The 16,414-nt window shown below is 41.4% G+C and overlaps 1 protein-coding gene across 1 annotated transcript in view; it reads right to left on the bottom strand.

Moving 5' to 3' along the window:
* Positions 1-5,649: 5,649 nt before the first annotated feature.
* The window catches only part of WNT3A (Wnt family member 3A), a 252,913-nt gene continuing 242,148 nt past the window's right edge, over positions 5,650-16,414 (bottom strand). The window contains exons 3-4 of the mRNA XM_030197295.1: positions 10,607-10,872; positions 5,650-6,143 (exon numbers count right to left, since the gene is read on the bottom strand). Coding sequence (XP_030053155.1) covers positions 5,664-6,143; positions 10,607-10,872 — 746 coding nt within the window. The 3' untranslated portion in view covers positions 5,650-5,663. The remainder of the gene's footprint in view (positions 6,144-10,606; positions 10,873-16,414) is intronic.

The following is a 16,414-nucleotide window of genomic DNA, read 5'->3' as shown; positions in this document are numbered from 1 at the left end:
GAGACTAGATAGTTGCTGTAAAGTGAGGTAGAGTCTCATATATTTAACACAGTAATATTTTTTCACTCAATAGGTGAATAACTAACTCGTGTTCATAGCTTAATCATTGACTCAGCTTCCACCATCCTATTTCTATCATTAATTCATGACTGTAAACTGGTACAATGTTCTTAATCCAAAAAATACACACAACACTTATCTTAGGCAGGTTGGGGCACTCTTTCGAAAATGAGCCCAATAGTGGTCTTTTACCAGGTCCCAGTGGACTGCACTAAAACTACTATCACAATAGGCTGACTTTGCCCTTTGTTTGGTAGTCTGAGTAGTATAAGTAACATTGTTCTATTATTGATCACTAGGAAAAAATGCCCGTTTCTGAGCAGAATGAAACGGGCGCTAGCAAGGGGCCCCCTCCCTCCATCCCTCGAAGCTACTTGCCTTGTTCGCTGTGGGCCGTTTCGGCCCTCGAGTGTCAATAGCTCCGCCCTCGACGTCATGACGTTTTGACGCGTCATGACGTTTTGACGCAAGGGCGGTGCAGACACTCCAGGGCACACCGGATATCTCGGGCGCCTCAACTTCCGTGGAGGCTTCAGAACGTTGGGGTTGCCTTTTATATATATAGATGTTGTAAATATTTGAATGACTCAGGATATAGTGCTGTCAACTTGGGCAGCTTCCATGAACCTGATTTTTTTTTTAAGTTAAAAGGTTGTGCAATTTTAGTAGCTGCATTGATTCTGGTGTAAAATTAAGTTTAAAAGGATTTTGATATGCTCTAAAAGATCCATAAAAGAGATGCGCCATGTTCTTCATGACTTTTCAAGACCACATAAGTCCTTAGTATGTTCGAACTAGGGACCTTTGTAAGCTTATGAACTAGAAAAGCTCTTACTTTGGTTTTGAAAAAGCATGAAAACTTACTAAGACAAAATTTAGTGAAAATAAAATAGAGAACATTTGTTGCAGGTCTTACAGCACTGATAAAACAGGTGAGTCAATGTATTTCCCATGGATCTTTTTCCATTCTCCGTCTATGAATAAGGTCATTGACTAAGGGGTCCTTCTACTAAGGTGTACTAATGGATTTAGTGCGTGCTAAATGCTGAACAGCCCACTGTATACCTTTGAGCAGCATGGTACTTAATGGATTTAGCACTTAGCAGGTGCTAAATCCATTAGCGCACCCTAGTAAAAAGACCACTACATCCTATAGCATCATCTACAAGTCTGTAAAGTATGAGTGGCCTGGCCCAAGCCATGCCTGAGTTTTGTCCTCAAAAATCCAGTTTTTGTACGAGTTTAAAATTCCATCTAATGTTCCATGATGAGCAGTATATAGTAGCAATAATACAAACTGTCATCAATAGCAGAGGGTAAAATTAATGCATATTTTAATTATCATAATAGAGTTAACACATCTATCAACTTATGTGGTAACAAAAAACAGTTACAAATATTTAACATTACAAATGTTCTGTCAGTAGAAAACAGGGTAAGACTCTGAGGTCACAAGCACAACAGTAGAGCAACAAGAACACTGTCCCAACAAGTTATTTCTGCAAATATATACTCTTACTAATATATACATTTATTCATAAAATAAATAGTCATAAAAAATCATCAGACTTAAGAAACACAAAAAGGTGAAAATCCTACTTTGTACATAGCTTTGGAATTTAAGATTTTACAATATGTGCATTTTGTGAGGAGGAACAGGACGGGGAATATTGAATGGAGAAAATGTAGAGAATAAGGGAGCAATGAAGTGTAACTTTAAAAGAACGTTTGACTAATCAAGAACTAGGCACTTGTTTGAGACGTTCATGAAGAGTAGAATTACCTACCCTTTATGAAATACAGATTTCAATTTTAAGTTATCTTTAAATGAAGCAACCTTCTTTTAAATCTTCAGCTCTACTAGAGAAACCATGTTGGCTAGTGTCTAAAAAATGGCTATCACAAACTAGATCATGATAGACTTATGCAGTGAATCTTGCTGATTGTGACATCATTGACATGATAGACCAATTAAATCTAAGGAATGGTATAGGTTTTCATGCTATGAACAATATGGCGGCTTTTGGAGGGAGCCAAGGAATTTTAGACAAGTTGCCTAGAAAATTTGGAAAGTGATAACTCTGAGAAAAATTCTTAAAATTATGAGCATGAGTGTGTGCTTCAGGTATTTATTTTGATAATGTTCTACAATGCATGAGGGCCAGAGTTTTCTTTTTAACATGTTGTTTAATAGCGAGGCTAGCTTTGAAGTTGAGAAGAATATATATTGTGGTAGAGACAGGGATCCTTTGCATATAATGAACTGATGCACTACGACATCAAAATAACTAGCAAAGAATCCTTATGATGGCTGCTTCCTGATCCAGGCACATTTTAGTAAGACTTTGTGGACTTTTCTGCGACTATTTGAGTTCCAATTTTGTCATTCAAGATAAACCTACCATACATCATAACATGTTGTCATTCATACCAGCAGTGTCCCTATGCACCAACACCTTTAAGACCAGTCTATATTGTGAACATATATTTCAGAAGATGAATTAGTACAAAACTTCACATCTTTAACATAACAACAACTAAGTCTAAACCATTTCTTTCATAGAAAGAAAACAATTATGTCTTTACAGCTATAAGTCAGATAGCAGCATTCAAAGAAAAGAATCCATTTATTGACATGCATCACTTCTGTGTTTTGCTTTCCCCCTCCATTACATTGTACAGATCAAGATGGTAAATGCAATTTGTACCATATGTAGTCAAGTAAAATATAGTTATGAAATAGATATTTAAAAATTAAAATGCCTCCGTGATGTTATGCAACAGTGTTACACAAGTGGAGACTCAGGTTTATCTAGTTTCGATTATGTTATCACAGCTTCATTGTAGTTATGATTGGTTTAGGTCTGTCATTGTATCATAATCACCCTAACATTTATTTAGTGATTTATCTACCCCCATCTAGGGTTAATACAAGAGTATTGGACTCTCTAGGCAAACTTCCAGCTTTATATCTCCCCCCCTTAATTAACTTTCAGGCCCTTAACCTGTACCCCAAGAAATGAAGAGGGAAATAAGAAAAGGATGAAGGGAGAACAACCTTAGGAAGGAGGAAGAAAGAGAGAGAAGAGGGAGAAAGGGAGATCATCAGAAAGGAGGAAAAGAGAAAAGGAGAACATTCTCAGGAGGGAGGGTGGAAGGAAGGAAGGAAGGGAGAATATCCCCAGGAGGGTCAGAGATAGTGAGAAAGAGAGAACATTCTTAGAAGAGAGGAAGGGGGGGGGGTAGGGAAAACATCCTGATGGGGAAAGGGAGTGAGGAAGGGAGAACATCACACACATACACACAAATAATGAAATCTTTCAAAAGTCATTGACATAGTTAAACTGGCTATTTGAAAATTGCCCACCCTTCCTGCAAAGAAAAGTGTACATTGATGACCTTTTGTGTTTGTGTGACTGCAAGAGAGAACTATTCAGGCATCACTTACTTTACAGAGAACCAAGACTTTCTTCTAAGTTAAATTTAACTACATACCCAGGTGCTTAAATAGCTGTCTCAAAGTTACCCACTTAAGTTTAACTGACTAACTAACTAACCAGTTAGATCCAGGAGTAGGATTTACCCATTTTGGTAATAATTTTACAAAGTCATTTTCATGTCTATGTAGCCATGATGGTGCATACTTTGCTGGTAGGCACGTGTAGGGGAGGAATCCACATGAATACATATAGATTAAGCATAATTCACACCATACCTCAATAATCTAGGTTCAGACATTTAAACCTGCACAACTGCAGGTGTAAGTGTCTGTGCCTGCAAGCTAAGTCCAGTTTCTGCCATTTATGCTAGTACTTTATAAAAACAAACAGGTTCTCATGTGTCTTTATAAAATAATGCCTAAATAGGCACATATTTAAACCAGATGCCGTGTTTAAAAATTATACTATGTAAGTCCACTGAATTTGGTTAAAGTTTATCCATATGACGGATCTGGAACTGTAAGCAGACATTTTTTTTTACTGAATATCAACTAACGAGGTTGTTCCATGTATGTGTGTGTTTGAGGTGGGGAGAACAGGGGAGGGGTGAGTCTATGTAACTATTTGTTATATATGTGACTAGCTACAAAAATCCCAGATGACAAATAGTAGAATTTTATCACGTAGTCATGTGATCTTTACTGCCCAATCATGAGACTCTATTTCTTAATTCTGATCCTTTTCCTCATAAGTTGCTCAGGTGTACATTTAATAGATATACCTGATATCTTCTAATGATGGCAGTTAGGCAGGGAGAATGGCAGTGTGCTTGTAAGTGTAGGGGAAGGTACCATAGATAAATGGTAGAGAAAATGCTGAGAGAAAGTTGGGCAAAAAAACAAAACCAAAACCCTTGCCTCTTCCTTTTTCTGGTCTGTAAATATTTTGCAAACTGTGAAATAAAAGCATTTGTTATAGATGCAGCGGTTTTCTTTGTTAGTATAAACTGTTGAGTCTGATCTAAGCAGTCTGAAACAAATGTGAAGGAAGGAAGATGAAACACTATCTCAGATAAACAGATAATGTAGTCCAAAGGATAGACCTTTCTTTCAGCAATATCAGAATTCCTGAAAGTGGGTGAGATTTACTAAGTGCAGTTCCCAATATTGGGAAAGGTAGATTGGACTCAATTAGTTGCTCTGAAGATTACGGACAAGGGAAATCCTGGAACATGATGCACCTTGGCTGGAATTGCTTTCATCCATCTCTGGTTTGATCTGCTGAGTCTTTGTCCTATCTAAAAGGCAACTGGTGAAATGTCTCCTGTGGCGATGACCACAGTAAATGTGAGCAGTCTCAGAGGGTCAATAACACCAAATTGATATAAATGCCGGTTTATTAGTAGACTCACTCCCTAACATGCACTGAAATTTCAAAGATTTAAAAAAAAAAAAAAAAAACCTGGTAAAAATAGACCATCTGTCAAAAGCTATCAGTTTTCTTCCTCTGTTGATGTGTTCACTGCTGCCATCCTTGATGTCAAGTCTGAAAACTACTACCTGAAAGTTTACATGTGAGAGCTTGTCCATTCTACAGCACTAGGATAAGATATGTGTACAGAAGTTGCTTTTCCAGAAGACCTAGAAAGAGGATATATGAAAATTCTTTTTCCTGTTATTTACCATTTTCTGCTGATTAGTTATATGTAGGTCTGCTGTTCAAGGTTCAACTTCACTCATGACTGCTAGAGTTGTCCCTTATTACTGCTGTGTCGCCCTTTTGCTCCATGTAACCAGGATAGATTTTGTTCTGTGACATGTCTTTAAAAGTCATTTCATGATATATCTCTCCAGACAACTATGGGGAGGAGCTAAGACCCCTCCCTCCCAAATGCTGATCCTTGGTGATCATCTTTAGTCGGAAGCCAGTCTCCTACAGGATGTTTCATGAGGGTTTTCTCTTTTACAGAAAGTTCATTTTTTTGTAGGGTTAGCCTTCAATTCATCATTGGACATTTAAGAAGTCTTTAGATCTACACTCTTCAGGGGTTCTTTAGCCTCTTTTTAACACACCAAAAAAAAAAAAGACCTTTGACATATAAGCATCACGGAAGAAGTAGGCTACAACCCATTTTTTTTGAATCAAGCCTACATCAAAGCTTGCTTATTTACATGTATGAACATCATAGACTCGTACACATTCCTGGCAACTCACATAACAGCACCAGTGAAAGATACAGTGGCATTTTTCTTTCCTTTTCTCAGTTCTCGTGTTATGTCCACGGCCACAGCATAAAAGGTCACATCCGTCTATTCCATGAGAGGACACATTGCATATCCTGTCACGAGTGCCAAAGGACCCTGTCTCTGGATTAGGCTCACAAAAGTTAGGTGAACTCTCATAGTAAACCAGATCTCTCTCGGTTGGAGGCTTGAAGAACGTGTATTTGGGTCTGAGGGTCTCAACCCAGCCACGAGATTCTCGGTGCTTTTCTACCACCATCTCAGAAGCGCTGTCATATTTATCCTTGAGGTAGTCACCGATGACCCTAAAATCAGGTTGGGACCACCAACACGTCTTCACTTCACAGCTTCCAGATAACCCATGGCATTTGCACTTCAGATGCATGTGATCTATGATAGACTAAATAAAAAAGGGCGAGAATGTTAATTAGTCCTGAAAGTTTGGTTTTGATAGCGTACTTCCAAGGCACACAGTAATCAATATAAATATACTTTCTCAGCTAAAGAAACTAGTATTAATACTAACAAGCATGGCATTTTTACTTAACAATGTATAAAAATAGGAATAAATCAGTCAAATAGTGGTAATAACATACATATACCTTTTCCATCTATACATTCAGGGGTCCTTTTACAAAACCATAGTAAAAAAGTGGCCTGCGGTACTATGGGTGCGTCTTTTAGGCGCACGCTGGGTCACTTTTTACCATGACTGGGAAAAAGGCCATTTTTTAATGGGTCAGGAAATGGGTGTGCCCAAAAATGAAAACTAGTGCATGCCTATTTAAGGCCTGAGCCCTTACTGCCAGTTGTTGACTTAGCGGTAAGGGCTCACGCGCTACCCACAAGGTAGCCACGCAGCATGCGCCAAGGTGGCCACGCTGCCGATTACTGCCAGGAACACCCCCATAGTAGAAAATAGAAAAATATTTTCTACCATGGGATTCAGCACTCCCGAAACTCAGAATTACAGGCGGCCGCACATGCTACCCCTGCGTTAGCCCTCCCGCGGCTTTGTAAAATGGCCCCCTCAGTTCTCCATCTTTATTATTAAGCTTCATTATAACAGATGTATTTAGCTTCTGGATCATAGTTTTCACAACAGTAAATGATATCTATTGTACTTAAAAAAGAACTCTATTGGCAAAACAAAAGCCTTTTTTACTGCCGCTGAGGATCTGCAGAAAGGAGTCAGGGCAAGATGTGCTAAACTAAACGAGCCTTTAACGAACCCTTTAATGAACAAGTTTTTAACCCTGGCATGTACTAAAGCCCAATTTCCGACGACAGTAGCAGCAAACGAAAACGGAATGCAGATGAGCAAATTGTATAGAAACCCTATTGAAATGAGATGCACTAAGGTTTTCCGCTTGCCTTAACGCTGGAAAACTCCGGGAAAGCTAATGAGAGGTCTGTACCTCTCGTTGAGGCTGCCCGGCATCCAAAATAATTTGAAGAAAAAAAAATTGGGAGGGGGCAAAAACGCTCATCAGGAGTGTCCTTTATGGATGGCCTTGCCCCCTCACCTCGTCCGAGGTCGCCGCTGCTCACCGCTCCCCTCTGCATTAAAATAGTGACTTTTTTTAGGCAGCCCCGGCCCCCCTCCCTCCCTTCCTCTCTTTCTCCTTTTTTAGAAAAAACAGCTCCCGCCATCCTCCGCCCCAGTGCCCCGCCCCCTCCCCCTGAGGTCTTCGCCGCCGCTCCCCCTTCCACCAGGCCCCCCCTACGTGGGTTACTTACATCAGACGAGGGCGGGCCCAGAAGGAACGGAGGGACGTCTGAGGAGGCGATCAGCTGTTCTTGCCCATGCAGCGCCTTCACACAGAGGTGAGAGGCACTGCACGGGCCTGGTTTCATGGAGGGGGGCCTGGTGGAGGGGGGAGCGGCGGTGACGACCTCAGGGGGGGCAGGCGGGGGTGGGGCACGGGGGCGGAGGATGGCGGGAGCTGTTTTTTCTAAAAAAGGAGAAAGAGAGGAAGGGAGGGAGGGGGGCCGGGGCTGCCTAAAAAGTCACGATTTTAATGCAGGGGGGAGCGGGGAGCAGCGGCGACCTCGGGTGGGGCGGGGGGGGCAAGGCCGTCCATAAAGGACATGTTTGTTGGGGGGGGTTTGACGTTTTTGGCATGGGCAGAGCAGCCAGCATAATGCTTGGCTGCTCTGCGCATGCTTTACGGGCTGATTATCGCCGGTTTTAACGAAGGGTTAGAGAATGCAAGTGAGCTGCAACGAGCAGCTCATTTGCATTCCCTTTCCTTCATGCATAGCCGTTCCTTACCAATTCGTTATGGAATTTGGTACGGACCGGCTCTAACAAGGACTTTTGTGCATCTTGCCCTCAGTCTTTACTTAAAGATGCCACCTGATAACTGGATTTAGGATCCTTGAAAGTAGAGTTCTGGAATAAGCCCTGCAGCTTGAGCTGTGTCTCAATACCATCGCTGCCTGTATGACCAAAATAGGGGTCTTTCGGACTAACATTTTTTTTTACAGTTTGGCATTAATGAGCTGCTGCAATGAAAGTTTGCGCAATGCAGTTCATTAATGACAAACACACACACAGAGTTCTCCTTTGGAGGTATAGATATTTTTTCAGATCTACTGGATAAAAAAAGATCTACTTGGGGGTTCTTTTACTAAGCCATGGTAAAAAAAATGGCCTTCGGTAGTGTGGGTGTGTGTTTTGAACGTGTGCTGGGCCATTTCTTTATCATGGCTGGGAAAAAGGGTATGTGCGGAAATTAAAACTAGCTCTTGCCTATTTATGGCCTGAGCCCTTACTGCTACCCATTGACCTAGTGGTTAAGGGCTCACATGCTACCTGCACGGTAACCATGCTGCACGTGCCAACCGTTGATTGGCGCTGGGAACGCCCCTGTGGTAGAAAATTATTTTCTACTGTGGGATTTGGCCCATGCCAAACTCAGAATTACCGCCAAGCACACATGCTAGCCAGGCAGTAATGCTGATTTGGCGCATGCTATCCGTGGTTAGCCCTCCCACGCCTTAGTAAAAAGGCCCCTTGATGTTTCATTGTGGAAAATTTCCAGAGACTTCTAATTTATTTATTTATATATTTGGATTTTGCTCACACCTTTTCCAGTAGTAGCTCAAGGTGAGTTACATTCAGGTACACTGGAGTATATGAATTTGAATGTAAAGAGTCCTTTAACTTGCAGCCACTGGCATGCAAAGTAGCTTTATTTATTTTTCTTTTTGTTAAATTTTCACATGTTGCCAATGTCAGGAATGTGCAAATTTCCTGGCTATGGCAATATGTGAAAAATGTCTTGCAAAATTTAATTATAGGATGCAAATGAGTAATGAATTCATTTTCATCCTATAGCTAAATTTTACAAAAATGGATACTAACCCGCAAATATTTTCACAGGTCAATACATGGGGCTCTAGGTGCATGAAGGAATGGAGGTTAAATAAAACAGGAAAATATCCCTGAGTGGTTCAAAGTGAAGGCTGATTGTGTCAGATTACTTCCTCGGTTCTTATGGAGCTGAAATATAAAACAGCAGATACTGCTGGGTCAAAAAAAGAGTGCAAAATCACAGGATCAAATATGTCTTGCTCAGAAACAAACAAGGAAACAATGCATGTAGAATGTAATGCATGTGAAGTGTGAAGATACATTTTAATAGGAAAGCCCTAGATATTTTTGATATAAATAGAATTTGCTTTGGTAGACTGTGGCTTTTCTCAGTCTGACTCAAACCAGAGGGGCCAATGCAGAAAGCTGTGTCAAGCCTAACCATAGGGTGCCCTGCACCTTAGATACCAAACAATGTACAGAGGGGTTGAGCACAGGTGTTAACTTGTGCAGAAGACATGGCTGTAGATTCTATTACAATGTATGTTAATGAGGCCATTAAGTATTTCCCAGCAGGCGGAGAAGGGAGCAGTGGGTTTTGAGGAGAAGACAATATGAGAATTTGTTTTGCAAAGAGGACTTAATGCCAGCTTTTAAGGTTTAACCAGCCACAACAAAAAGAGGAAACCCTACACAGAACATTGGGGGTAATTGACTAAAGCTTAGCTCAAGTTATCTGCAGCAGGGCCCATGTTATTCCTATGGGCCCTGCTGCAGATAACTCGAGCTAAGCTTTAGTCAAAGACCCCCCAAAGCATGCACAGGAACGAAGGTGATCAAAGGAAGGAGGAGTCACCAGATATCATGCAACAATTGTTTATTGAAGGAAGACCCAACCTGACCAAGATTCAGCTAAACAGTCCCTGATGAAGGCTGTTTAGCCATAAGTTGGCCAGGTTGGGTCTTCCCTTAATAAACAATTTTTGTGTGATCTCTGGTGACTCCTCCTTCCTTTGACCACCTTCGCTCCTGTGTGTGCTTTAAGATTTAACTGCTAATTTTATCTTCTTCTACAACCAGAAGTGTCTACAAGTTTAAAAGCCTGATGGGAGGTAACAGAGCTTTTACACCTGTTGGAACAAAATCAAAAGTATCAGTACACATCAGCCCCTATCCTTCTACACATAAACATCAGCTTTGGTAAATTTTTATGTGTTAGAAATTTTGCAAGGCTGATATCTATATGCAGATGGACAGGCGGCCAATGTGTGCAGACACTTCTGTTTTTGTTCTAATATGTGCACAAGAAATTATGTTTACTGTGAAACGTTTGTGCGCTTGCATCTGGCAAGCTTTCCCCCCTAATTTGCATGCAAGTTCTGCATGCAAAAAATTTGCATACGCTTGGCTTTCTGCATGCCACAGTATTAACTCACAGTAGAAACTGACCTCTGCCCGTGGTCTATCTGTAGCTTTCTGCATTGGCCCCAGAGTTTGTTTTAAAGAGGAACCATTTTGACAAAATAAGACTAAGGTAATCTTACAGTCCTTCCAGCTTCATTATTGTGTCTGTTCATGGCCGACCTCGCATCTGGCCGGTTCTCTCGGGCATCTGCAAATTCTCGAGACACCATACTTCCGAACTCCACATCCTCACTGCATCCTCCCCACTTCCATCCTTCTCCGGGTGGGCCTTTGTGACGAGTGTCACAGCTGCAGATGGTGGCAGACCCTTCAGCACAGGACCTGGTCACAGCAAAAGCTACTCCTGCTGATGCTATGGCATGAACAAATGCAGACTCCCTCGTAGCTGGAAAAAGAAAAACGATGACACCTATTATTTACAATATATTTTGCCCTCACTTTCTATGTGTGAAATAAAGTTATATTGAATTTGAAGGAAAGCTATTGCATGGTAAGCACCAGCTGTGAGAGTTACATTTTCTGAGAAGTCAAACCAAAAGAGACTGCCCGAGATGACATTAAAAGAGAGCCATGTAGATATAGGTGACAAGAAAGCACACAAATACTAGCATTCTGGTTAATTACATGGGTATGCGAACACATATGTAAGGGTAACACATTTTCGATATACTGCCTTTCTGTGGTATAGTTTCTGTCTGAGCACTAATCTGTAAATACATGCTAGTCTTCAGTGGCTGGTGTAAGTAGTCAAATGTATTTGACTTGCTACGTTAGCATTCTGGAAAGGAAAACGGGTGCCTACTTTCCCTTATAGATTAGGCTCCAAACAGATACCTTTTTGGTGCCTAAAAATAGGCATCCCTTTACAGAATTACCCTCAAAATGCTTATTTTATAGAAGCATTAATTCACACAGAACAGGGGTTCTCAACTCAGTCCTAAGGACACATCAAGCCATTTTGGAGTTCAAGATATCCGCAATGAATATACATGGGGTAAATTTGTATGCACTGCCTCCACTGTATGCAAATCTATCTCATGCACATTCATTGTAGGCATTATGAAAACTTGACTGGCTGGGTGTGTCCTGAGCACTGGGTTGAGAACCTCCGACATTGAGCAATACAGTTGGTAGAAATTAGAAATAGGTTAAAGACCAAGGGCATCTAGAATTACTTCCACTGAAAAAATGAAGTTTAAATATTCCAATAGAAAGCTTCAACAGGTCAAATAAGGGGAGCTTCTAGGCTCGACACTCAGTGATGGTGTTGTTGACTATCATGCAGAGAGATCTGGGTTCATATTCTAGCTTAGCAATTCTGTTCTACAGATTGGCTCAGGGCGGCAGTATTCACAGCCCTTCAGGGTGGGAGGAGCCATAACTTTATGGTGGCTCTTAGTGGCCAAATTTTGGAAACATTATTGCAGAGTTCCAAGAGGTGACCTGGCATGTTGTCTCTGGTCAAGATCTGCTGCTGGTCTGACAGAACAATAAACTAGGATGGAATATAAAATAAGAAATAAATCCCCAGATGGTTGCAAATGAAGGCATCATATTCCAGCTTGGGGTATGAGTGTGCTAGAAGATCAAAGCAATAGCACAGCTACTGAGCAGAAAGGGAGGTAACCAAGATGGTTGTCCTCAGGATGGGTTTCATTAGAGCGTAAGAGGGGAAGAGAGTGTAAGGAGACAGAAGGAGCTCCAGGAGGGTCAGGATATTGAAGTATTCTATAACATTGTGCCTAACCTCTGGGAACATTAGAGGGGCTGTGTTGCAACTTAAGGTCACTGACATTCAATCTTGCTTCAAGCAGCCTAGTTCAAATGCTGGTATTGCGGCTGACCGATTGTGGTCCTCCTTTCTGTTACCCATTCAAGAGACTGTCACATCCTTTCTCACAAAGGATTTTTCTTTACATTGCCTTCTGGATGCTTGTCTGAGTAATTTATTAAAAACTGCACCAGTAGGATTCATTGACCTTCTTCAAGCTCATATCTCATTTATGCTGACTCAAGGGGCTTTTCCTCAGTGGAAAGGTTCCATAATACTTACCCCAATCCCTGAGAGCATCTTGGCTTCATTGGGAGACAATACTAACTACAAGCCTGTCACTTCTATCCCATTGTTGACTAAAGTAATGGAGAGAATAGTTGGTACTCAGCTTATGAATAACCTTTCCTCTTTCTCCCTCTTGCATAAATCCCAGTCAGACTTTAGGCCTTGTTATAGTACTGAGACAGTCTTGACCACCTTAATATTTGATTTTAGGAAAGCAGTCAGTCTTGGCTTTTAAGTTTTTAGTGATGCAATTCGATATGTCAAGTGCCTTTGACCTTGTTGATCATGAGTTGCTTTTAGGCCTGTTGGATCAATTTGGATTGTGTGGGAAGGTCCACCAATGGTTCCACAGCTTCATAAAATCTAGAGCATATCAGGTGAGGTTGGCAGAGGCAGCGGGGTTCTTTACTTTTATTTACACAGATGATGTCACAATCTATATCCCTTTCAAGATTGGTCTTCTAGAAATTGTCCGTAAGATTAGGCTTGGTCTGGATTTCTTGGAATCTTGGGCTTCCAAATTTAAGTTTAAATTAGAGATATGACTAAATTTCTTGTGGTAATATATTAAACAGAATTGGCCCCAGCACTGACCCCTGAGGCACTTCACTTTCCTTTCCTCCAAGTGAATTTCATTTACCACCACCCTCTGTCGCCTGTCAGTCAACCAGTTTTCACTCCAGTTCACCACTTTGGAGCTTATTTTAAAAAGAGAAAAACATCCAAACAGTGGCATGAATCTGCATTTGGACGTTTTTCTCACAAAAGCGTCCAAATTGGTATTTTCAAAACCAATTTTTAGACGTTCTTCTATGAAGTCTGTCAGAAATGCATTCAAATCACAAGGGGCGTGTCAAGGGCATGTTAAGGGTAGGATCTGGATGTTCCTAACATTTCAGCCATAATCGAACAAAACAGAACCATCCAAGACTAAAACTAAGACATTTTGAGCTAGGCCTGATTTTATAATGAATAAAGCACTAAAAGGTGCCCTAAAAAACCACTGGAGGGAATCAGGGGTGACCTCCCCTTACTCTCCCAGTGGTCACTAACCCCCTCCAGCCCCCCCCCCCCAAATGTGATTAAAAACATTACTTGCCAGCCTCAGATGTTATACTAAGGTCCATTAGAACAGCATGCAGGTTTCCAGAGTAGTCTGTGGTGGGTGCAGTGCACTGCAGATAGGTGGACCTGGGCCAATACCTCCCCCTACCTGTTACACTTGTGGAGAAAACTGTGAGCCCTCCAAAACTCACCAGAAACCCACTGTACCCACATATAGGTGCTCTCTTCACCCGTAAGGGCTACGGTAGTGGTATACAGTTGGGTTTTGGGGGGCTCAGCAGACAAGATAAGGAACCAACGGTGAGATGTGTACCTGGGAGCATTTTATGAAGTCCACTGCATTTCTCCCTGGTGTTCTCTGGACCATCAGGGCTTTAGATTTAACAGCTTAGACCCTTCAAACCTCTTTTGCCAGAGGATTGTGCTTGGGCTCTTGAGCGAACGCATATGCACAATTCTACTTCAGAACTGGAAACAGCTCCCTAATTTTCAGTGCAGACATCACACCTAAATTTGCATGTCATTAACACTCAACACAAATAGCACCAGAATTTTGAGCATCTGCCCTAAAGTGCTTACTAGATGGTAATGGACCTATGGACTCTTTCCCCTTTCTACTTCTAAGCCTGCTGCTTGCCAATGTAGAATTTATCGGACTATATCAGAGTGCTTTCCTTGGAGGCCATAGCGTCTCTTTGAATTTGAATTTTATTCTAGTTTCCTAATTATTGTTGTTCCAGTGCATGTATCATTTTATTGTTGGAGTTTTTTGTGGGTGTATCTGAAGGATGGGTGATTGGTTCGAGTGAGTGGGGCATATGTTTTGGATTTTTGTATAACTGTAGTGGATATTGTGTTCTTTTGGAAGGGTATGGATGGTGGGTATGAGTGTGTATGTTGATGGTGGTGGGGAGTGAGGGTGATTCGCTAAAGAGAAGATCATCTGGAAAAGTTTGCAAGAGTGGCTCTCTGTAAGCTTTGTTCCTTGCGTCTGGTATCTACAGGGACCTCCTTCCCTTTTTCCTTAACTTTCCGTTTATGCACTAGGATGGTCCTGAAAAGTGTTGTTTTTTTGCTTGTGTACTTGGCTTTATAGCAATGTTAGATATGGCTTTTCTACTACACATCCCTGTATCTTGTAAACATTAATAAAGATCTATCTAGCTAGCGAGCTAGCTAGCTATATTATAATTAAGAGGCCTTGCACCATTCCTGCTCTCTTTCTTTTCCTTTCCTAGATTTGAAGCTTCTACACTTTCCTGTAAAATACTAGCGTTCCTTTCCTAATTTCTACTTATTTGTAAACTGCCTTGTGCAACCACTTGGTAAAGCGGTATGTAAAGGAACAAATAAAGCTAAACAGAAATATTTCTGCCTGACAGCTGATGGCTAGAAAAGTTTTTTTTTTTCTTTTTTGTTGTTCCTTGATCACTGCTGTTTGGATGTATACTTGTCCAAAAACTTCAGATAAGTAAGTTGCTGTATCCAGTCAGAGTGAAATACAGACATGCTAAGATTTTTCCTGCCTGTAGACACAACATGGGAGAAACTCTTTAATGCACAGGTCCCACAGTGAAGCTTTCTGACAGCCCCTACAGACAAAAATGTGAGCCTCATGCCTCTGGCACGCCCTTTGCTCATGGGCATTACTTGCAGGGCACCTGCATTCACTATGTTTTAGTCTTAGAGGAGTTCCTGTGATGACGAATGAAATTTCTGTAGAGTGGAGGAGTAGCTAAATGGTTAGGAACATCAAGTTGAGAATCAGGAACACCAGGTTCAAATACCACTACTGCTCCTTGAGACCTTAGGCAAGGCACTTACCCCCAGATTCTATACATAGCACCTAGAGTTATGCGCAATTCCATGTGTAAATCTAGACGTATTTTATATCTACATTGTTTTAACAAGCTGTTAAGCATTGTTAACAGCTCTTAACAAGTGATAATGAGCACAAATTGGCAAAAATTAGAATTTACGCGCGTACATTGCTAGGCGTATTCTGTAATGTACTGTGCCTAAATTCTAATGTGCGCAGGCAAAAAGGGGTGTGGTTAGGGGGGCATGGAAACGGGCATTTCGTGGGCGTTCCAAAATCTACATGCATTGTTATAAAATATAGGCCAGTGCTCGCAAATCTACATGCAGGGATTTACACCAGCTTTTCATTGGCATAAATGGACTAATATAGATTCAGTTGCATTAACTATGCCTAAGCATATTCTAAATATCACATGTAGATTTACACATGGTATTTAGAATACGCTTAGGTGAAATTACCTAGTGCGTGTTAATTCTAGGTGCCAGTTAGAGAATCGGGCCCTTAGGAGGCAATTGTAGAACTGGGCATCTCTAGTTGTACAATTGCCTAATGACCTAGTGGTTAGAGCACTGGTCTTGCAATCCAGAGGTGGCCATTTCAAATCCCACTGCTGCTCCTTGTGATCTTGGGCAAGTCACCTAACCCTCCATTGCCTCAGGTACAAACTTAGATTGTGAGACCTCCTGGGACAGAGGAATATCCAGAGTACCTGAATGTAACTCACCTTTAGCTACTACTGAAAAAGGTGTGAGCAAAATCTAAATAAATAAATTTAGTTGCCCAGAGATCTATAAATTCTCCTGGCACCCAGGTTCCTTTATTGAACCTGGTATAAAAGCGCCTGCAGTTGCAGCAGCCATAAATGTGGCAGGAATGAACGGATGTCAACGGGAGCTCCATCCATGCTCTGCCCCTGTGTCTGTTCCTCCTTGCATTTACACTGGGCCACTGAGGTGGGGGGGGGGGGGGGGGGTAAAATTC

This window comes from Microcaecilia unicolor, chromosome 1 (assembly GCF_901765095.1).
Source record: "Microcaecilia unicolor chromosome 1, aMicUni1.1, whole genome shotgun sequence".
NCBI classification, from domain to species: domain Eukaryota; kingdom Metazoa; phylum Chordata; class Amphibia; order Gymnophiona; family Siphonopidae; genus Microcaecilia; species Microcaecilia unicolor.
The sequence above is the reverse complement of the archived record's forward strand: the minus strand, read 5'-3'. Positions and strand labels throughout refer to the sequence as shown.